This window comes from Chrysoperla carnea, chromosome 1 (genome assembly GCF_905475395.1).
Source record: "Chrysoperla carnea chromosome 1, inChrCarn1.1, whole genome shotgun sequence".
Lineage (NCBI taxonomy): Eukaryota > Metazoa > Arthropoda > Insecta > Neuroptera > Chrysopidae > Chrysoperla > Chrysoperla carnea.
The window spans coordinates 100,808,788-100,830,430 of record NC_058337.1 but is presented as its reverse complement, the minus strand read 5'-3'; the positions used below and the strand labels follow the sequence as shown (position 1 = coordinate 100,830,430).

The following is a 21,643-nucleotide window of genomic DNA, read 5'->3' as shown; positions in this document are numbered from 1 at the left end:
TTTATCCTGGAAATGTGCCTCATATTTCCATTATATTGTCTCATTTTTTATTACAATTATTTGTAAAATTGTATTAATTCCAGGGATTCAATGTACAAATACATGCTAGCAATCTTTTTACTAATTTCTAAACTGGGATACGTGGTATGGCCTCTTAAACTTAAAAATACTTGAAAGTAGTTCATAGAAATAGGGACCTTTGACCTTAGACCATTTGGATACATAGACTGAGTTTCAAACGATTTTAAGCATGCCAACATCTGAGATAATTGCTTGGGTCAAATCCATTATGGCGGCGATGTAGAAATGTCAAAACAGTATTGTAGTCATACTTGTCATTGTAGATTCGTAAGAACAAATGTAAGGTGATACGTGATAAGTATTTTTATAAGTCAAAATGAGAAAAAGTTCAGTGACATCACGATATTTTACGTAAAACATTTTGTGATATGAAAATTTGACATTCAATGTATATTTTTTTGATAAATGTCCCTAACTGACCCAAGCAATTACCTCAGCTGTTGTCATTCTCTCACTGTACGGAAAGATAGATGATGCTCAGTCTATGTACTTAACTGTCTCTCCCCGAATTTTCAGCTAATTTAACCGAAAGCTATTTTCCATAATTATTCTGCATGTTTCTTTTAAATTAAAATTAAAGTTATAATTTTATAATTAAAACAAAAATTAAAAGTATTCTGGTAAAAATTGAAATAGTTATGGATAAAATTTAAAAAAAATTGGATACGTTTCCACTATTAATAATTTCCTGCAAAACTGGATCCTGATCTTAGCGTCGGCGTACATAAGCTGATATTCTGTGTAAAGTCCTGAGTCTACAAAAAAAAAATATTTATTATTAAAACTCAATTAATTGTGTACTAATTATTTAATTTCCACATCGAAAGTTTGGGCTAATTAATTTGGTTTCGAAAAAATATTTTAAAGAAAACAAGCTCATTTTTAATCAACCACAAAATAAAGTCGTTATCAAAATCGACTGAAATAAATAGTTCCGGCAATAATTTTATTGTGAGCCATTATACGTTTTGAAATCGATGCCAATCATATACTTAGCTGGATATTTTTTTGTAAAATATCCACAAATTCCAACAAATATCCAAGGGTTAAAAAGGAAATTTTTTTCTGCTGTCCTGATGTCAGATTTATTAAGTACTCAATAATATCCAGTAAAGCTGGCAGAAAAAACAAGCCTCATATAATTTAGGTAGCTTCCCGTGAAGTAATCATGCAAAAATTCTAGCTGTATGCGGTTTTACAAGAATTGTCTGTCCATTCAATTTTATTTTTAAATTCGTTTAAAAATCATGATTAAAATTCAGTGACGTATTTATAGGGAGAGCCAAGAGTCTTCCTTAATAAAGAAACAAATATTTATATAATGTATATTTTATGAAAATGCAATATACTATAAAGTTTTAAAGGAATATTTACCAAAATAAAGAAATAATTTTTCCAAAATTTGAGAAAAATGTATCTCTGCGAAAAATTATCTAATTTGGAATGGTAATGGATCTTTTGAAAACTATCCCACTTTTCGTTTTTAGAACATTTCAAAAAACAGAATTTTTCTATATAGGCGTTTCTTCACGTGGCCGCCGTTTGTTAAAAAAGGCGTTATCTAACTGCTCGAGCTCACCATGCTCATTTGAAAACTTGTACTTTCTTGTTCTTGAATCTATTACTTAAAATTTTTTATCACTCCCTGCCGCTTTGTGACTTGAAAAATAAACAAGCATTTGAATGGTAAAATAATTAATTTTTAAAATTTTAGTACGATTCTAAACTTTATATAAAATTAGGGCTAACAGTTCTCACTCTTTCAACCCTTCGTGCAAATCGGCAAGGGATGATAACAATAGGGAATATTCATGAACTTTAAATTTGATTCAAATATTTTTTTCCCGTAACTTTATTGGCTGGACATATCAACTAAACCATTATTTTAGTGATTAATATCTTTTTAATCACTTAAAATTAATTAATATAAGTGCAATTACAGTGAGGGAAATCCAAAATTTAAACGGAAATTCAAATTTTAAAACGGACATAACGTCATAGTATTGGCTTGTCAAATTCGTTGACATACTGTATGGTATTAATTACTTATATTTTGTATGGTATTACATTGAGTTATATTATTCTACGACTTTTGATTAGAAAACTCAATAATAACGAGTGTATATTCTGTGTTGTAAATTCATTTTTTTAAAGTGTAAATTATACATTGAACTGTCACCAATTGACAGATCACGTACTTATACATAATCAACAGAGAGCGCCAAAAGATTGCGTTTAATAATCATCTCATAATAATAATGTATTTTAAATATTTTTTTACACTTAATTAACGCATTTTTAAACAGTTTTTGTATTTTTTACTTTGTTATAACGGTGTAAACAATGAATTAAAAATATAAAAAAAATACATGAATATTCCCTATTTTTAAGCAATATATTCGAAAATACAAGTTTTTAAATAACCTTTTGCGGTTCCAAATACGATGATTTTTCGCAAAGGTATAACTATTTCAAATTTTGATAAAATTATGTGTTAAAAAAATGTTCCTTCAATACTTAAGTTGGGTATATATCGCCCTCATATATTTTATATGCAAAGTAAAAAAGTAAAATTGTATGGGCAGGCCGATTGATACGCTATTATTTAACTGTACCATCGATTTTAACGTAGGCAAATATGGTTGAATTCGAATTGCATGATTGCAAATATTATTTAATCCCATGTTCGAATCAAGTGTACTAACAAATGATTGTACAATATCTTCAGAGTTTGGAACATATATTTGCTGAATGGGTTCCAAACGACCACAAATATGTGGATAACATTTCTCATCGATATATTGACCAAGTCGTACATGAACATTCACATAATAGATATCTTCACCACTGTCAGGAAGACGATATCCATACTACGAAAAAAACGGATTTTTAATCAATAAAAATAGTAATTTTTTGAAGAAAATATTTTTATACTAACCATATTTTTCCAGTGACGACGCATATCATTGTACGATCTAAGTGGACAAGATTTTGGAATACTGGTGGAAATACTCTCGACTTCTCCAGGTAGTAAGCTAAAACAACAAATACAATTAGATTAATTGGCCTGGGCTGGTGTTGGTATCTATTTCGGATGGGTTCTCCATTTAGGAAGCAGGAGGTTGTAGCGTCTCATTTTATTCCTTTCATCAATTTGAAAAGAACTGCAGATGATCTTCAATCGACTGAAAAGGGACCCCGAGAATTATATTGACTGGGGGCTACGACATAATTAATCTAGTCCTGGATATATACCAAAACTAAAAAAATTTTCTGTAGCAATCAATATCTGCAAAAAGAGGACGTGGACTCGAGTCTTTAGAATAAAAAAATATCGGCTAATTACGTCATTATATTAAAAAAATTGGCGAGTTACTTACATAATGTTGTATAATAGGATGCTCATGGATGCAAGCTTACCTTGGTAATTTCAATATTTGTTTTTTTTCAAAATTGATCTTTTCAATTTTTTTTTCTCTTAAACATTTAATTTGTTTAATGTTGGAAGTAAAGTCTTCTAAGGACGGAGGTGGCATTTGTACACGGAATCCTTTAATCTTTAATGACATTGTTTGTTCTGTAACAAACAAATGAAATTTTATAAAATATCATCAGCCATGAAACATTTTCACCCGATTACGTAAAGGAAGCGTCATTAAATTTCGTGGAAATCCCTCAACCTGAAGACACTGTTCTGACCATGGAGGTTATAAAGAAGGAGAACGATCGCTACGTGCTAAAGTATTAGCCCAGTTGTCCCTGAAAATTTGTAGAATTTATAGTTCGTATTTTAGCCAACAGTCGGTAAGTAGTATCTACGAAGTTAGCTGTTTATGAGTTCAAAGGAGATGAAGTTAGTGGCATAATGTTCAAATTGAATGATATTATTTACACGTATATTGAAAGTTGATAGATCATTGGAAATTAGCGCACAACAGTCCGCTTTTAATGAGACAACTTAGCGATCGCAGCGCCTCACTTATTTTGTCCATATTTCGGGGACAGTATTTTCTATAACGATCGTTCTCCTTTTTTATATCCTCCATGGTTCTGACGTTCAACTCAAGGAGCGATACAGTTTACAAAACAAGATGCCTGTCGTCCGATACCGCGAAAGTCGAAATTATTAGTTTGCCGGGCGGCGAAAATTGGGCAATGCTCGTAGGACGGGTTTTGCTTATATTTGCTCTCCCTAGCTACACCAATGCTTATATGACAATCAATAAAAGCTTTCATTAATATAGATATAACTACTAATATACAGGGTGTCTTTTCTTTTTTAAGTTATGCTTAAAGTCTTTCTATCTATCTTTGTTAAGACATTTGCTTAAAACTCGAATAATAAATTTTATCGATAAAAATCTTCAAGCAAAAATGTGTGTAGGCGCACATCTTACGCATATTTTAAGTTTACCATTTTCTGCTGATATTTTTACTTCCACAGAATCTAAAAGGTTTTTTTCTAATATAAAATATTTTCCTTTAATAAATAATCCATTAACATAATTCCAATATGGTGATAATCGAACTTGCATCGTATACGCAAAACAATATTGGAATAAAGTAATTGAAACTGTAGGAATCTCGTACTCAATCTGAAAACATAAAAAATATTAAAACACTTAGCATTTACCAAATTTAAAGAAAAAAAATCTTAAAGACTATAATTACCATAATATTGTGAGCGTTTAGAAAGCTTTTAAAAATGCTCATATTAGAATAAAATTCTTTAGTCATAAGAGCAAATAAACATAATTTCTCATTAGGCTTAGCAACTAAGATTTCAGGCATTTCAAATATCATTTGACGTGATTTCAATATTTGCCAGTGAAAATCACTCAAAGCTGATCGATCTCGTTTACCAATATTTTGTATTTTTAATTTAAAACCAATTAAGTCATTTAAATACGAAATTTGTATTAAATATTGACCAGTTTTAGCTTCTATTCCAGACATTTTTCGTAACACAAAATATAATTTTCTAGTTTAATTTGATACTTTTTTATTTATGGTAAATGGTAACAATTAAAAAGTTTAAACTGTAACTGATGCTCATATGATCACACACACGGCGTCATCTTTAGATCAAATATTTTAAATTTTCAAAGGCGTCATCTACGTTTTTAGTTCCATTTTTAAAACATAGGTGGACTATTTGGTATAACTTCATTTGTTTACATAAATTTAAGTAAAATTTTGTTTTTTGAAATCTAAAAGTTATACATTCTTACAAAGGTAATTTTCATGAATATTTGCTTTTTACATTAATCTATTCGAAAATCTATAAAACTAAATACAAGAATAATTATTAATTAGTCCTTTTAAATTTTAATAATTTATCAAAAAATTATCCTTTCAAGAAAAAAACAATTTTTTTTAAAAATATTTTTTCATATTTTTATAGTTTGGCCCAATTTTAGCTTAAATTTCATACACAGTTACATTGCATACTGTTCAAATGAATTTTGATGTATATTAATAATAATAAGTACATAAAAAAAACTCGCAAGTCTAGCATATACAGGATATTTAAACATTTCACTCGGTTGGTTGCTATCTTCACTTTGAGGTTTATCAAAGAAGAGAGCAGAAATATAATAATTTTAAGTGAATTCTCAAGTCTGTGGCGATCAACTATTCAGTTTGTTGACTTTGCGTGGGTGACCATATCACTTAAAGTTTGACTTTGAAAGTCATACGTAGAGCCGCGCAAAACAACTAAGATTTTACATTAGCCATTATGGACTGCTTCTTCTTTAGCCTATTTTTTTGAGGTTTATATTCAAAAAAAACAGTCCGCTAAAATTATACAAGTCTGTGCACGTTTGTGAAGTGTCAAAATATGTTTGACAGCACGAAATTCAAATCTTACAATTTATTATATAATAATTAGGCTATATAAATAATTTACATTCGATAATTAATAAAATAAATATTTTACATTGAAAAATATCCCCTTCTTAACAATATTTCATTAATCATTTTAATTTTCGTTGAAATTTGCATAAACGTCAAAGATAGTTTATCATTTTGTCATTTATTTCCTTAAATATTAATTTATGGTAAACATTCCAATATTTACTATGCAAATTAAAAATCAAGTTTTCATTAGAGATTCACTGAATACTAATTATACTATGCTAATAAAATCATAAAAATATTAAATGTTTGGTGGTACATCAAGGTAATACATGCTCATAACCTGGCAGGTTGAATTAAAAGTACCTAATACCTATGAATAATATGAATGGAAGGAATTTCAATAAAAACTTTCTCTTGCCTACTTTTCTAAATTTAACATTAATTAAGAGTACTGCGCACTAATTGTAATAAAACAATCAATTTTTATTTTAAATTTAATAATTACATTATTTAATAATAATAATAAAAAAAAAACAGTATATTACTTAATTTTAAATAATTGAGTTTAATGAAAATGATTTTATCGAAACCAAGTGTTGTACAAAGCATTTTTAAGTGCTCAACAATATGTTTATACCGAAGTTCATTTGGTTCATCCAAGGTAAGAGTACTTTACTTCAGTCATGTATAAAATATAAAATTCTTTTTTTTTATTGAAAGAATAAGCGACAATATACAACGACTCCGAGTCTGTGTAGCAGTATTCAACAACAACCAAAACCTGATTGGAATCGGGCAGTTAGCGAAGCTGAAAAAATCGTTGGATATCCAACATCATTTTTAAGTTTACGATGGTTACTTAGCGATGAAATTGCCAATGTTGCGTTACATTTACGACGATTAGTTGGATCAAATCATCCTTTATTACGCACAGCAAAAAATTTATTGTATAATGGGAAAAATAATATGCAAGTAAGTTTTATAACAATGGCGGAACAATAATAGAGAATAGAATTGGAAAAATGACTCTTCCGATTGAGGGGAGCGCCACATATAAATTATATTTAAAAAAGTTTTACTTTGCAGCTGTGATAAATTTTATTTTATTAAAATTTAGTATGTTATGTAAAATATTAAAGACAATTTAAGCTGTAAAGATTTTTTACTGTATATAAAATAGATATGCATTATTTGATCAAAGTTGCCTGTTGAGTTTGCGACAGACAACTCCGCAATTACATAATTAATCTTAAACTATGAGATTTTAAGGCTAAGATGTCAGAGCCACGATTAAAAAAAAAATTGAAATGCATTCCTTTTTGACTCAGCTGATATTTTTATTGAATGAAATGACAAAAGACACCCATTTCATTCTACATTTTCATGTGCTGTGCCATAATTTCTCCCCTTTTGTTCATGGCTAAAATTCATTAATTTTAATTAATGTTTTCCATGAACGGTGCGAACTTGCACCACTATTTTCGTAATTAAATTATCTTTCTTCTGATATCAATTTCGATTATAAGTTAACAGATTGGTGTACGGTATGAACAGATAAACACCGATCTGTTAACCAATTCAAATTGGTATCAGAAGAAAGATAATATAATTATGAAAATAGAGGTATCGACTTCCTTGTTCATGGTAAATATTGATTAAAATTAATTTAATTAAAAATGGTCATGAACACTTTTCGATAGGAAAGCTATGATAGACATGTTTAAAAATCAATAAAATTTCATGCAAAATATGTTTCATCTGGTAGAACTAAGCTTTTTATCTAAAAATTCGGAATCATGTGGCAAAACAGTCTCTTTTCATTTGAAGGAAGCATTTAAGAAATGAATTCCTGAATTATTTTAAAGAAGAATATGTTTATTTATTATGAATCCGAAATTTACGATTCATGAATTTTACTTTTTTTATCAGACGGGTGAAGTTTGATCTTATGCCGCTCCTGTACTATTCATCTTACTTGAAACTTGTTTTAATCCTATGTACAATTTTCACGTAATTTAAAAAAAGGTCTTTTTATTTATGTCAATATGTTAAGTGGTGGTTATTTTTTACAAAATCATTGTAGCCTAAAGGAAACAATTGCGCAAGTTTCAAGAGGGCAACAAAAAATTTTCTTTACAAATATTTAATATTATAGTAATAATTGTATAATATACAACATCATTTCACTTTCTTTTTTTTTTTTTTTAATAAGAAGAAAGGAATTCTCTCACAGCTTTCTTATTAAATTTTTCGTATTCTGAAATTAATTTCTTAGTGATTTTAGCATGAAATAATTTTTTGCACAAGACATGTTGGTCTTAATAAATATTATACTTTTAGGCTTGGGGATTAATTGTATTATTAGTATCCAAAGCTGCTGGACAATGTGAAAGTGTTTCCGATTTGGAACAAGACAAAGCCGCTGGTGTTTTACATAGCCAACGTGCTCTTGCTGAAGTCACTGAAATGATTCGAACTTCTCATCTTGTTCATAAAGGTATTTTTTATTTGTTGTAATTTCAGTACCGTAAATATTTAAATAAATTTAATGTAATTGATTAAATATAACATATTTAATAACATATAAGTCCATATCATTTCAATATTTATTTATTATTTAAAAAATTGATAACCTTCACAGTCTGTATTAAAATAGTAGGATGATCTATGTTGTCACAAGGTTGTTACTGGTACTGATCTGTGATTTCTTATAAGGTTTAATGTTAAAGGCAAATTTTTAAAAAATATTAATATATTTAAATTGTGAACAGTTAATTCGGAAGTAAATTTTTGTCTAATCGATTTAATTAAAAATATTTCGGGCAAGAGCTTTAGGTTTTTTGTTGGGAAAAACTTCCATACTTACAAGTTTTCCTCTATCTCTTATCAGTTAGGTACAAGGTTTTACATTTTAATGAAAGGAAAATCAAGCTCAGTTTTAAAGTCCGAACTTACAACTCTTCTTTTAGCCCTACAACTCCTTGTATTGTATAGAATAACAGAGAGAGAACTTTTACATATTTTAAAACAATTTATCTTCTCATCCTATTTATTTATCTTTGTTTCTGAATAGTTTCGAGATAATATTTTGCGTAAATTAATTTTGCAGGGTTAGTAAATTTACAAGGAAAAGTTGCTGGTGATTTACAAGCAAACGATGATATGACATTTGGAAATAAAATTGCGTTACTTAGTGGTGATTATTTGCTTGGCAATAGTTGCCAAGAACTTGCAAATTTACGTGACCAACGCGTAGTTGAATTAATGTCATCAGCATTACGAGATTTAGCTGAAGCTGAATTTGTTGGTTTGCGAGATGATCAAAATAATCCATTACCTTCGAATCCAATTAAAGAGAAGCCAATTCCAAATATGATGACACAAACGAATGAAGAAGATTCGGATGGGCCTCATTTTTATTCACTTTTGGAAGATAATACTACTAGTGAATGTGACCTTTTAAATCCAATGCCAGAATGTTTAGGTCAAGATGCTGAAGAAGAATGGACCTTACGCCATGTATTAGCAGCGGGTAGTTTACTTGGGAAGTCATGCCAAGGTGCTGTACAATTAGCTGGACATCCACCAGAAGTAAGCCATCGTGCTTATTTATTTGGGAAACACTTAGCCTTAGCTTGGCAGGTAGGTTCGTTTTTTATAAAGCACCTCGCAGAATTCTTATTTAAAATTTGTCTCAGTCAATTTGCTATAATATTGGGAAATGCCAGTTTTTGAGGATTAGAACATGGATCTGAATAAATACCAGACTGTCAGAAAATCACAACCTAATTCGATTTCTACAATTGAAATTTACTTAGACATAATACCATAGAACTATAAAGCAACCGACCAAACGGTTGATCGCAGTAGAAAGAGACAGATAAAGCAGGCGCATATATCTTTCTTCTCCTCTCTTAGGCTCCCAAAATTTCTGTCTCTTTCTACCAGTCTCACTTCGGTCAAGAATTCACATATTCCGTTTTCTATGTCTTTACAGCTCTATGGTATTATTTCTATGTGAAATTATATGAAATTATAAATAGAAAGGATTATAAATATTTTACGGAATTTTACATCTATATACTTTAGGAATTTGAACTAAATAATTATACAAATAAAGAATTAGTTCGATTGAAGTGAAGATAGTTGCATGTCCTATGATGACTAGTTAAACTCTTTCAGATTTTGAGATAAATAATTGAAATTTTTGTTCTATTCTTCAAGAACTAACACTTCGCAATGTTTCAGAAAAAATAGAGTAAATAACTTTTATCATAAGTATACTGCGAGATATTTTTTAAAGCTCTGAGTCTGCATTTATAAAAAATTTTTTGAAACTGCACAGGCATGTGTTGAAATTGAACCATTTTTGGGTGATGAATGCCCTACTATTACTGGAGTTGGTGGTATTGGTCTTGGAACTGCACCTCCGTTTAGTTTAGCATCAGCTCCAGTTGTGTTTGGATTACAACACGATCCAAGTTTATATACGGAACTAGAAGCTGGGACTCGATCTGTTTTAGACGTAAACTATGAAAATGTTTGGAAACGTATTAAAGAGGTATAGATAAAATTTTAATTTTAATATATTTTCCAAAATACGATAATCATTTTTAATTTCAGGGACCTGGTGTTGAAATGACACGATCCTTACAAAGTAAACATTCAAAGGCAGCATTAGAAGTTTTGGAATGTTTCCCAGAAAATGATGCACGAAAAGCTTTATCTAATATAATAGCTGCAATGCAAAATGTTTAAAGACCAAAATGTTAAAACGTTAAAGGTTTTAATCATATCCTAAGCGTTGACTAACTAGAAAAAAATCCAGTTGCACCCATTTTTTATTTTTTATGAGTTAATATAGTTATGTTTGACAAATATGGGTGGTCAAAAAACAATTGTCGGAAAAAATATATATTATTCTTAATATCAAGGAAGTTCTGTTCAATGCGATTTTTACCCCGGTTTAACTTTTTTCTAAAAAAAAAATATGCTAGCTCTTAAAATATTCAGTAGAAGACTCATGTCTTAAAATCTTTTTAGTAGATCAGGTCCGTGTTTTACTGTGTTTCTATAATTACCTTATATTTATTTGTTGCAATTTTATGCCCCATAATCATAATTTTCGGATTATTTACTCCTAGAAGGTATGAATTATCAAATTATAAAAAAAAGTCATCGTTTAGGAAATTGATCTTTTAATAAACAGCTAGATCGTAGGCATCTATTTATATACCAATTAAATTATTTACAAATTTTGTAAAAATCGGGAATAAAATAATTTTGTCCTAAAAGTCATGGTCAGCAAAAAAGTGTTACCAGATACGTTATATAATAGTAGAGAAAACACAATCTTAATCAAATAGGGCTGATTAATTATTATCATTTTAGTTATTAAAAAGGATAATAGGCAAAGGAATTTTCATCTTAGAATTTTATTCCATTTTTTAATCATTAACATAGTCCCGGGACTATGATATTATGTAATATGGAATAGTCTTTTACATGTAATTTTATTTTCATATTATATGAATAAAGATGAAAAATTTACACCAATATATAATTAAAAGAACCAAATTTTATAATTTATTTTGTATAATCGAGTATTACAAGTCCATTTATGCATATCATTTAAGTTAAGTGAAATTATACAGTGATGGGTTAAATTTCGGAAACCCTCAAATTACTTTCAAAAGATATAAGAAATTTTTATGATTTCATGAGAACTATCATTTGGATATTTTTATTACAAAATCGCTCACACAGTCACCGAAATTGTATTCAAGACAAATCCAACGCTTGTTGAAAAATTCGCTCTGACTTTTCTTCACTGATGATTTAAAAGTAGCCGGGCAGAGTCAATAAATAACGTGGAAATGACATTAATCATCATAATGTCTGCCAAACAAAAACTCATGTGTTTTAGTAAAGACAAGGATGTCATGATATACATTTCCACAGCCCTTTACTTTAAATTGCCTCTGGTGTGTATTTTCGTTACGCTTAATGTAACGTTGAATTCGTCTTCAAAAATTCTTTCAAATGAACCAACACTCGAACCCCGTTCCATAAAAAAAAGTACTTTGCCCCCCCCCCCCTAACGGGGCTACGCGAGCCAAATTAGTTTCCTTTTTAGCCCTAATATAAATATAAAAATTTCAGCTTTCTTTCTTGAACCATTTGAAAACAATTTGAAGGTGTGCCGAACTTTTCCCCATCACTATATATATATCTTGTTATGTATATAAAATAATTATATGATTTAAAACAACCAGACAGACAATAAGTTGATATTCAATAAAGATGTATTATTTTTAAGATTTAAGAATATTGATTTTCTTTATTTTACTTACATGAATCGTCGTACACGAGCTGTGCAGTTGGCCAAGACGACAGAGGCAATTACCTTAGGCATCACAATTTGGAGAGTGGCAGAATTGGGAAATCAACCTAAATTTTACATTATTTTGTTTAAAATTTCATCTAAAAAAATTAAAAACAATCCCACAACAAAAATTCATGAGTGTGTGGAAACTTGTTCAAACATATGATGATGAATAGTGATCATAAATGCCTAATACCTAACTGACACAAAATTTTCCGTAGTGCCTCAAAAACGTACCTCAAATTGTTCATCAGTTCTCGGACTATAAATCTAAAACTAAAAATGTTAACAATGGTGAAAAATTTAATTGTCACTTCAATGGGGATTATAAAAAATTTGCTACTTGAAGATTGCTGATAAAATACTGAATATATAGATATTACATAGTTGACTCAAAATTTTTCGTAGTGTCTCAAGAATATACTCCAAATTGTTCATCAGCTCTCGGAGTCCGAAGGCAATGAATGCATTCATTTACATTGTCAACTCAAAGATTCCTTGGCAAATATGGAAGATGTACGCTCTGCACAAAAATATACAATGTATTGCATTCACGGAATCTTCGAAATGTTTAACCGAATGTGGACATTGCTCTCCGTTTTTTTTTTTTTTTTTTGAGTATTCCGGCTACAGATTGTTCAGGAGAAAGATCTTTTTCTACTCTTAAAATGGAAAAAACCTATTTACGCACAAGGATGGGCCAAGATAGACTTAATGCACTTGTATTAATTTCTATTGAAGCCCAACTATTCCAAGAAATTAATTACGACGACATAATTGAAGTTTTTGCACGGACCAAAGCCAGGAAAAAGTAATTTTCAAATTGATTAATATTAAAAGAAATATGAATTATTTATCTGTCTAAAGTTTATATATATATTTATCTGTCTTGTTTATCAGTAATATTTAAAAAATTATATTTCAATAAATTAAGTTACTTTAAAATAAAAAACTGGATCAAAATTAATGAAATTCATTCTATCAAAAAGGGCGGCGCATCGAACGGGGCCTAGGGCGGCAGCAAGCCGAAATCCGTCACTGTCTCGGACTATAAATTTAAAACTAAAAATGTTTACAATGGTCAAAAAATTTAATTATCACTTCAATGGGGATTATAAAAAATTTGCCACTTAAAGATTGCTGATAATAGATAGATATTGCATAGTGATTAGTATGTGTTTATTATTGTGCAGTATCCATTTTTGTAAAGGAAGTAAACAGAAATTGTAACACCTATTATGGCAGATTATTTAGATCGGTTAAAATATAGAACAACAAAAACTGATGTGCAAATTCGAATTGAACGTATAACAAATATTGAACGTAAGAATGAAAAAGAAAATCCATTTGATATACTTCCACCATATTCAATGCGAGGTCCTAAAAGGGGTGTAGTGCTTGTAATTAATAATATAGACTTTGAGAATAGCGATTTGAGTAACAAACTTGAAGAACGTAATGGTGCTGATGTTGATGCAGAAAATTTAAAAAAACTATTTGTTCAAATGGGATTCATATGGATTTATTGGGAAAATCAAACTAGAAAACAAATTAAGGAAAATTTAAAAAAATTTACGGACTACTCAAATAAAACATTAAGCGAAGTTGATTCATGTTTCGTATTTGTTATGAGCCATGGAACTCATGAAGATAAATTTTTTACATATGACAATTTAAAAGTAAAATCAACCGATATTTTAGATAGATTTGACAATTCTAATTGCCAACAATTACGAGGCAAACCAAAGGTTATAATTTTTCAAATGTGTAGAGGTGAATTAGAAGATCAACTAATATTAAACGAAAGGCTATTGGCAGAGCAGTACGACGTCCCAGAATGTCAAATGGACATGGAAGCTCAGATATTAACAACAGATAATACAACCAGCCCAAGGATATCAGACATACTTATTTGTTATTCGACAAGTCCAGGGTTCAGAAGTTTCCGTGATCCAAAAGGTTCTTGGTTTATACGGTATTTTTGCGAAGTATTTATGACTTATTCATGCAACATGGACGTAGAAAATCTTCTCAAAATAGTGGCTATGAAAGTGAGCAAACAATACACGGAATACAATGCCCTACAAATTCCCCGAATTGAAAATATCCTTTTTCGAGAGTTTTATTTATACCCATTATCAGAAAAAACTAATTATGGGGTAAGTCTTAGAGTGAAATTTTTTATTGAAAATTTAAGCATAAAAATACGTGTACGCAATTATATGGTTATTAATTTATTATCCAACACCTTAATTATGCCAATTAGCCTTAATTAGCCTCCTAGCCTTAATTAAGATAATTATATGTAAAACACTCCATCTAGTTTGGCCTTATAATCAAAAATTAATATCTTTTTAAATTTTTCTTTAAAATGGTTTTACTTTTCGGTGGATAGATTAATATCTATTCCTGTATTTGAAAAAAGTGTTATTTGTTTTTATTGACTTTATGACTAAAGATTATAAGATGAGGAGAAGGCTCCCATTACTGGCAAAGTTAAAAAAGAGTTAACGAATTCAATGCCTCTAGTTATCGGGTCTGAGTTAATTGTTGAAATACAATGGATATAGACAATGTCAAGTAGAGAAAGATAAAATATGTAAGGTATATAAATTTAAATTATAAACAACAGGTAACTATGAGTTATTGAGGAGGCAACAGTGTTTTTTAATTCTTCAAATTGGTGTATTTTAATTTGATTTTTATTTAGGATAACGAAATTAAATTTAAATGTACAATTTTAAACACACATAATTATTATTGTTTTCTTGTGTTTAGTTTCATACATGGTGGAAGCGAAATAAAGTACTAATATTCCTAGGAGTTGTTATAATCATATTAAATATATATTTACTCTTGGAAACCAAAAATACAAAATGGCAGCTGTAAAATGGTGAATGATCAAACACTTTCCTGTGTTCAAACCGTTCGTCAAAAGACAAGATATTGAATTAAATATTGTATGGACATCTGTACATCACTCCAGTATTTGAGTCTAACCAAAACTATTTAAGGTTGTTATGAAGAAAATGCCATGCAGACTTTTCAAAAATTCCAAAAGTCAGTTATTCACATAAGGAAAGTCTAGCCAAAATTTGAATTCATTCTTGTTCTTAGTTTTCGTGAAAATCTATGTTAAAGTTACATATTTAGATAGTTTAAGACGCGTTATTACATTGTATTAAAAGGAAACGACACAATATTTATTAAATGCTTATAAACAACTGTACCCATTTACTAAACTCTCGTGTTTTTAGTTTTTGTATGAAAAATATAATTATAATACGCTTGGCAACGTTGCACATATGTTGAAGATATGGCATTGTATTGTCAAAAAATTATTATTTTATTAATTTAAATATAAAATAATTCAATAATAAAATAACTTGGTTTAAATACAATTGATCTTTCCACGAAATTAAAAGTTTCAAATATTTTTTTGGCAACTTCAACTTAAAAAATTATTAAAATTATGCCAAGTTCACTTGTTTTAGATTATGCCAAGTTCACTTGTTTTAGAACTTAGAGAGGTGGTTCTCAGTCTGTTGCCAATACCAGCTAGTACATTTTCAAAGTTTTTACCTTGCGCAGTACCTGTCCCACCTGGGAATGCCAGCTAATAATTTCCTATACGAATATCATAGATGATATTTATAAAGTGTCCTAATCTCTTGGAATTACACTGTCACTATTGTCACCAAGGGGTTTTAAAATAAAAATACTCATAACAAGTATATCTCTCTTTATATTTTGTAAAATTCAAATAAAACTTAAAATATTTTTATGTTATATATTATAAATAAATAAATTATATTTTTTTAAAACGAAAATATAAAAACGATCAATCTCGAATTTTCTATGAATCTATAATATTATTCTAAATAATATTGTAAATGTTATTTGTCAATCGAAAAGTTCCTTCATTATTTGCTTTTTGTTCATTCGACGGCTTGAATTTAAATTTGTTGATGAAGGTTCTATCAGTTCAGTTGAAGCTGATGAGGATGTAGGTTTTTGCAGATCATTAACATCTTTTCCACAATCAATTGCTTTTAAAGCTGCAAGTAATTGAGTCTTCTTTGAAGAATCAATCCTAGGAAATAATTTTATATAAGAAATATTTAATATTATTATATGTATTCCTCCATTCTCTAGTAATTTTCAAGTGCATATAAATAGGGATTGTAATGCTTTAAATAAAAGCAGTTTTTCATTTACGAACCTAAGGATTACCAACTCAAAATCTAAGAAAAACTGCATATTATCCCAATATATCTGGAGATATATTTTTCAGCTCCGAGTAAAATGATTTATTTGGGATCATTTACAACTCATTCAAAAGCTTGGTCTTTGTAGTTTTCGAATCTGAATTCAGTATCTGAAAATTTCATGACCCTCCGCCGCTTTCTGTCGAAGATTGGAGGATAAGAAAAACTATCTAATAATTTTCTAAGAATTTTGAAATCTTATATCCGAAGAGACAGTTGTTTGAAATTTCACAAACATTTGAATTTTCAGTTAATCACTAGTTGCAGTTAATATGTTAATATTTACCTGCCACCAAATTTTAATTGTTCAGTAATTTTTGAATTCGTTCGCATAGCCTGTTCAATCATTTCAGTTTCGCGTCTGTTACGTTCTAAATTTTGTTTTTGCTGATCAATTGCATCATTTGCTGCTTGAACATCTCCAGCAACATCCTTACAATATTCTTGTAATTTTTGATTCATTATTTCATTCTCTGCATCCATTCTTGATCGTATCATCTTATAAGATGAATCTATTTCTTCTAAAAATTTATCCGATTCCATTTCTTTTAAATCTATTTCACTCATATTTTTTCGAAATTTTCGTTTTCCTATACTGTTATCATCTTTTGCGTCTTGGTCTAAAGAACCTTTTGCATAGAATCCATCATCATCATCGCTTGTAACTTTTTCATGTTGATCTTGTTTCTGTGACGTAGCTATTAAACTATCATTTAATCGATCAATTTCCTCCAGTTTTTTTATGTAATCATTAAAGTTTCCATGTTTTTTTACACCTTTTTCCGTTATATCAGCATATGAAGAATTTTTATTTCTTATAGATTTTCCTTCAAGATAATTATCTACTCCTTCGTCGAATTTATTTAAATTGTCTTGAATTTTGTTTAAATTGTTTTTCATTGATTTATACCTATTGAAAACAAACATTATTAAATCAAATCAAATAGAAAAATAATAAATTTTTCATTCAAAATATTTTCTAATTTCATGCTAGAGCATGCTTCTATAACTTTCAGTATGGTACCCCTCATTGGAAAAGTACAAAAATAATTTCATCGTAACATGAAAAAAGGCAAGAGTCTGAAAATCGATTTTTTTTCTATTACTACAATAGGGAATATTCATGTATTTTTTTTTATATTTTTAATTCATTGTTTACACCGTTATAACAAAGTCACAAAATATAAATACTGCTTAAAAATGCTGTATTTAAGTGTAAAAAAATATTTAAAATACATTATAATTTTGAGATATTTAAACGCAGTTTTTTGGCGCTCTCTGTTGATGACGTATAAGTACGTGATCTGTCAATTTTTGACAGTTCAATGTATAATTTACACTTTAAAAAAATGAATTTATACAACACAGAATTTAAACTCGTTATTATTAAGTTTTCTAATAAAAAGCCGTAGAATAGTATAATTTAATGAAATACCATATAAAACGTAAGTAATTAATATCATACAGTATGTCAACAAATTTGACAAGCCCGTACTTTGATGTCACGTCCGTATAAAAATTTGAATTTCCGTTTTAGAAATTTTTAAATGCCCTCACTGAATTTGAACTTTTATTAATTAATTTTAAGTAATTAAAAAGATATTAATTACTAAAATAATGGTTTAGTTGAAATGTCCAGTCATTAAAGTTACGGAAGAAAAATATTTGAAAAAAATTTAAATTTCATGAATATTCCCTATTTATAAGAAATAGATCAGTTGCACTTTCACCAAAAGTTCAAAAATGAATATATTTTGTTAATTATTCCTTCGTTCATATTCAACATAAACTTATGCAGGTACTAAAGAAATCCCTTTGGCTTTTTAATTTCAAATGGAGCCATGCGGGCTATCCTCACACCGCGCGGAAATTTTTTTTTCGAGGTGACTCGGATCTAACTACTATCACATGGCTGCTGAATTTTTAATTTTATTTCCTCCTCCTAATAGAAAAAGCTATTACAGAAGAAAGCCAATATACCCACTGCTTACCTTGAAGATTTTCGATTTTCATTATTACTTGATTCTATCGTTTCCTTAACGTTATCATGCGATGATGCATCACTACTTTGTGATTTACGATTAACCATTGATCGATAACGTTCCTTTTTAACAGTCAGTTTAATTTTTTCTTCTTCTTCGGTAGAATCACTTAATTCGTTTTGTACTTCTTTTGGAATATATGATGATTCATGTCGATCGCTTTGCGCACTGGATTTAGATTCGTTCACATCACAACTGGTACGACTTGGAGTTGTCGAAAAATCAATTTTTGATTTATCTGAATATGCTTCATCGTACCAACTATAATTTTCACCATTTGATGACGATAGGCGTATGAGACGTTCTTTTCCATTTTCATCTTCACTGTCACATTTCTTATTTTTTGAAGTTTTCGCTTCGGTTTTATTACAAGAAAAGTCTTTGCCATCAGTTATTGTCTCTTTTTTCTCAGTGTGTAGAAATTCATCTGCAGTTAAATCTAAACCATTTACAATATTTTTAGCTAATGATGGATTCAAATCCAAACTCTCATTTGAGGATTTATTTTCTAATGGAATATGAAAATCTTGATTTAATTCATCTTTATCTTTCTCATTGACCTCATTTTTGAATTTATTGTTTGTATCTGATATTTTTGTAATGTTTGCATTCCCCGTATGTTTTTTGGAACAAATTGGATTTCTTTGTGAAACTGAAAAAATCAGAGTTTTAATGGCCAAGGCTGTTAAAAGCTAAAAAAATAATAAAATATGTCTCTCGAATAATAATTTAAGTGTACCTACCTGGTTTTTTAGTTAAAAATTTTGAGCTTCTTAAAATTAAATTCGTACTTGATTCATTGTCACCTCCACTATGTACATTCGTTTTGTGCTGTTCAACAATAAATGATAATCTTGAAATTTCGTTAATTGCCGATTGCAACTCTTTACTTAAAGCTTTACGTTTTGCAATTTCGGTACTCATTTGTTGACTATGACTCTTTTGTTCAATTTCCATTCTACGACTTAACGCGATATTTTTTTCTTTCATTTCATTTAAACGATCTTCTAATTCCTCAATTCTGCAAAATTTAAGATGTGGACAAAGGAAGCAAATTCAAGATAATAGTTCCGGAGCTGTATTAGGAGGAATGGTTAACCACCGTAGCGTACTTCACGGTTCTGCCATGCGATATAAAAATTGGTAGTATGAATTATAGAAAGCGCATATATTTTACTGTATGTCTACCGAGAAACGCTAATGGTCATCATTGACGTATCTAAGGTTAAAGGTCAGGGCAACGGCCTTTCCATGAACCTGAAGATACCATTGATTTAGATGCCTATGTATGCGTTTAGTCTAAAATACTGTTGACATTTATAGGCCAAAAATTCCTGTTTCGCACCCCTCCATCCTTGAACCATAAGCTGGATATGTCCTAATAGCCATTCCTCTTGACAAAACTCCGGTGCTATAATAATTAACGTACCGTTTTTGAAGTTGAGATCTACCCTCTAAATCTTTATCCTCAGCAATTCTCAATAATTTTTCATGTTCGTCGCGCAAATTTAATAACTCATTTTCTGAACGTTGTAATTTACGATGCAAACTACGAGCGGCGGCTCGTACTTCACGTGCATGTGCTTTTAGAGTATTTACTTCGGCCTGGTGATTTTCCAATAGACGAGGTAATGCAGCGGAGCTATCTTCATATCTTTATTAACAAAACAAAAAAACAAAAAAATAGCAAATAAATCTGTCCACAGCATTTTGTATTATGATGTTATTCTAAAACAGATCGCGCTTACGATATATCTACTGATATTTTCACAATCTAGCCTTACCAGTAAACATAAACAAAGATTGGTGGAATAAAGAATATATGTATATTCTAAAAAAAATTGGCCAAAACTGCTTACAAAAGTGGCGTATTCAAGTAAATGAACATTCTCTTTAAGAAGGGAAACTTGTCCAGCTGTAAAAATGAACAATGTCAGTTTTTCACAGGCAAAACGGCAAAATGGCAAACGTAGTGAAATACCTGAAAATTCACTTAGGCAGAAGGCTAACTTGGCGCAAACACATCAGGTTCAAGAGAAAACAATTAAATTTAAAATTTTCGAATCTTTACTGGCTGTTAGGCCATAAATCTAAGTTATCATTAGACAATAAAATGCTAGTGTATAAAACAATTTTAAAACCTGTGTGGACTTATGGGATTCAAGTATGGGGAACTGCGAGCAACAGTAACATCGAAATTATTCAACGGTTTCAGTCAAAAGTGTTACGAACAATTAGTGAATCTCCCTAGTACGTGCGTAATGACGACATTCACTGTAGTCTTGAAGTGTCCACAGTGCGTGAAGAAATTACGCGGTTCAGTGAACCCTCCACTGGTTTAAATATACTCTTCTGTGTTTGCTTTTAATCGGAAAAACAAAAATATTATAAAAGCTTATAAATAAATAGTAAGTGAATAAATTTACCTAGACAAAGCTGTGTCTTGTCGTTTTTGTAAATTTCTTAACAATTTATTTTCATTCATAACTTCCTAAAAAAATTTTTTGCATGTCTATTAAAAAAATAAAAAAGTTGTAATGTAAACAGTATATCATTTGTTTTTTACATGTAGTTGATTCTTAACTTCTTGTAATTCATTTTGTAATTCTTTAAATCGTAGTACTTTTGCTGATAGTACACGTTGTGCAACATAACTATTACCAGATTTAAATGCAATTGTATCTGGTCGTAAATTTCGTCGTGGTAAAAAACTTCCAGTGCCATTAACTGCCATACCACGTTGTCCACTAGAAAATCCATTTGAACTACTATGTACTGAATAAACAGTTTCTTCACTAACTCTACTAAAATGTGCATATCCAATCTGTGATTATATCGCGATTGAAAATAATTATACCTCAATGAAAACTTACCGACCATGCACTTTTCGCGTTTTTTCTTCAGCTAATAAACCTAATGATGACATTGTTTAATTTTTGTGTGGGTGTCGATTATTCAATCATAATATTTATTATTCCTAATTATATGTATATAAAAATTAAAAA

General features: G+C 29.5%; 4 protein-coding genes across 4 annotated transcripts; 2 read left to right on the top strand and 2 right to left on the bottom strand.

Annotated features, from left to right (window-relative positions):
* Positions 1-728: 728 nt before the first annotated feature.
* Positions 729-5,037, bottom strand: LOC123292756 (uncharacterized protein C18orf63-like). The gene is made up of 6 exons (XM_044873472.1): positions 4,753-5,037; positions 4,496-4,676; positions 3,502-3,658; positions 3,020-3,116; positions 2,697-2,951; positions 729-836 (listed from the first exon to the last, which is right to left on the bottom strand). The coding sequence occupies exons 1-6, from the start codon at positions 5,035-5,037 to the stop codon at positions 759-761; spliced, it is 1,053 nt and encodes a 350-aa protein (XP_044729407.1). The 3' UTR covers positions 729-758.
* Positions 5,038-6,483: 1,446 nt separating this feature from the next.
* On the top strand, positions 6,484-12,268 carry LOC123291061 (all trans-polyprenyl-diphosphate synthase PDSS2). The gene is made up of 6 exons (XM_044871499.1): positions 6,484-6,604; positions 6,664-6,915; positions 8,284-8,440; positions 9,053-9,585; positions 10,289-10,504; positions 10,567-12,268. The coding sequence occupies exons 1-6, from the start codon at positions 6,512-6,514 to the stop codon at positions 10,699-10,701; spliced, it is 1,386 nt and encodes a 461-aa protein (XP_044727434.1). The 5' UTR covers positions 6,484-6,511; the 3' UTR covers positions 10,702-12,268.
* Positions 12,269-13,554: 1,286 nt separating this feature from the next.
* On the top strand, positions 13,555-15,488 carry LOC123291062 (caspase-6-like). The gene is made up of 2 exons (XM_044871500.1): positions 13,555-14,487; positions 15,107-15,488. Exons 1-2 carry the CDS (start codon positions 13,567-13,569, stop codon positions 15,215-15,217), a joined length of 1,032 nt encoding a protein of 343 aa, XP_044727435.1. The 5' UTR covers positions 13,555-13,566; the 3' UTR covers positions 15,218-15,488.
* A 743-nt stretch (positions 15,489-16,231) lies between these two features.
* On the bottom strand, positions 16,232-21,611 carry LOC123292745 (lebercilin). Its single transcript, XM_044873462.1, has 8 exons — positions 21,512-21,611; positions 21,205-21,442; positions 21,065-21,129; positions 20,068-20,292; positions 19,382-19,659; positions 18,588-19,290; positions 16,883-17,506; positions 16,232-16,421 (listed from the first exon to the last, which is right to left on the bottom strand). The coding sequence occupies exons 1-8, from the start codon at positions 21,562-21,564 to the stop codon at positions 16,232-16,234; spliced, it is 2,376 nt and encodes a 791-aa protein (XP_044729397.1). The 5' UTR covers positions 21,565-21,611.
* Between the last annotated feature and the right edge of the window lie 32 nt (positions 21,612-21,643).

Coding starts and splice junctions, on each gene's coding strand:
- LOC123292745 (XM_044873462.1), bottom strand. CDS start 21,564: ATGTCATCATTAGGTTTATTAGCTGAAGAAAAAACGCGAAAAGTGCAT. Junction 19,660..20,067: donor AGATCTCAACTTCAAAAACG/GTACGTTAATTA, acceptor TAAATTTTGCAG/AATTGAGGAATTAGAAGATC. Junction 16,422..16,882: donor CAATTAAAATTTGGTGGCAG/GTAAATATTAAC, acceptor ATTATTTCCTAG/GATTGATTCTTCAAAGAAGA.
- LOC123291062 (XM_044871500.1), top strand. CDS start 13,567: ATGGCAGATTATTTAGATCGGTTAAAATATAGAACAACAAAAACTGAT. Junction 14,488..15,106: donor CAGAAAAAACTAATTATGGG/GTAAGTCTTAGA, acceptor TCTTGTGTTTAG/TTTCATACATGGTGGAAGCG.
- LOC123292756 (XM_044873472.1), bottom strand. CDS start 5,037: ATGTCTGGAATAGAAGCTAAAACTGGTCAATATTTAATACAAATTTCG. Junction 4,677..4,752: donor TAAACGCTCACAATATTATG/GTAATTATAGTC, acceptor TTATGTTTTCAG/ATTGAGTACGAGATTCCTAC. Junction 3,117..3,501: donor CAAATATTGAAATTACCAAG/GTAAGCTTGCAT, acceptor TTGTTGTTTTAG/CTTACTACCTGGAGAAGTCG.
- LOC123291061 (XM_044871499.1), top strand. CDS start 6,512: ATGAAAATGATTTTATCGAAACCAAGTGTTGTACAAAGCATTTTTAAG. Junction 6,605..6,663: donor GTTCATTTGGTTCATCCAAG/GTAAGAGTACTT, acceptor TTTTATTGAAAG/AATAAGCGACAATATACAAC. Junction 9,586..10,288: donor ACTTAGCCTTAGCTTGGCAG/GTAGGTTCGTTT, acceptor GAAACTGCACAG/GCATGTGTTGAAATTGAACC.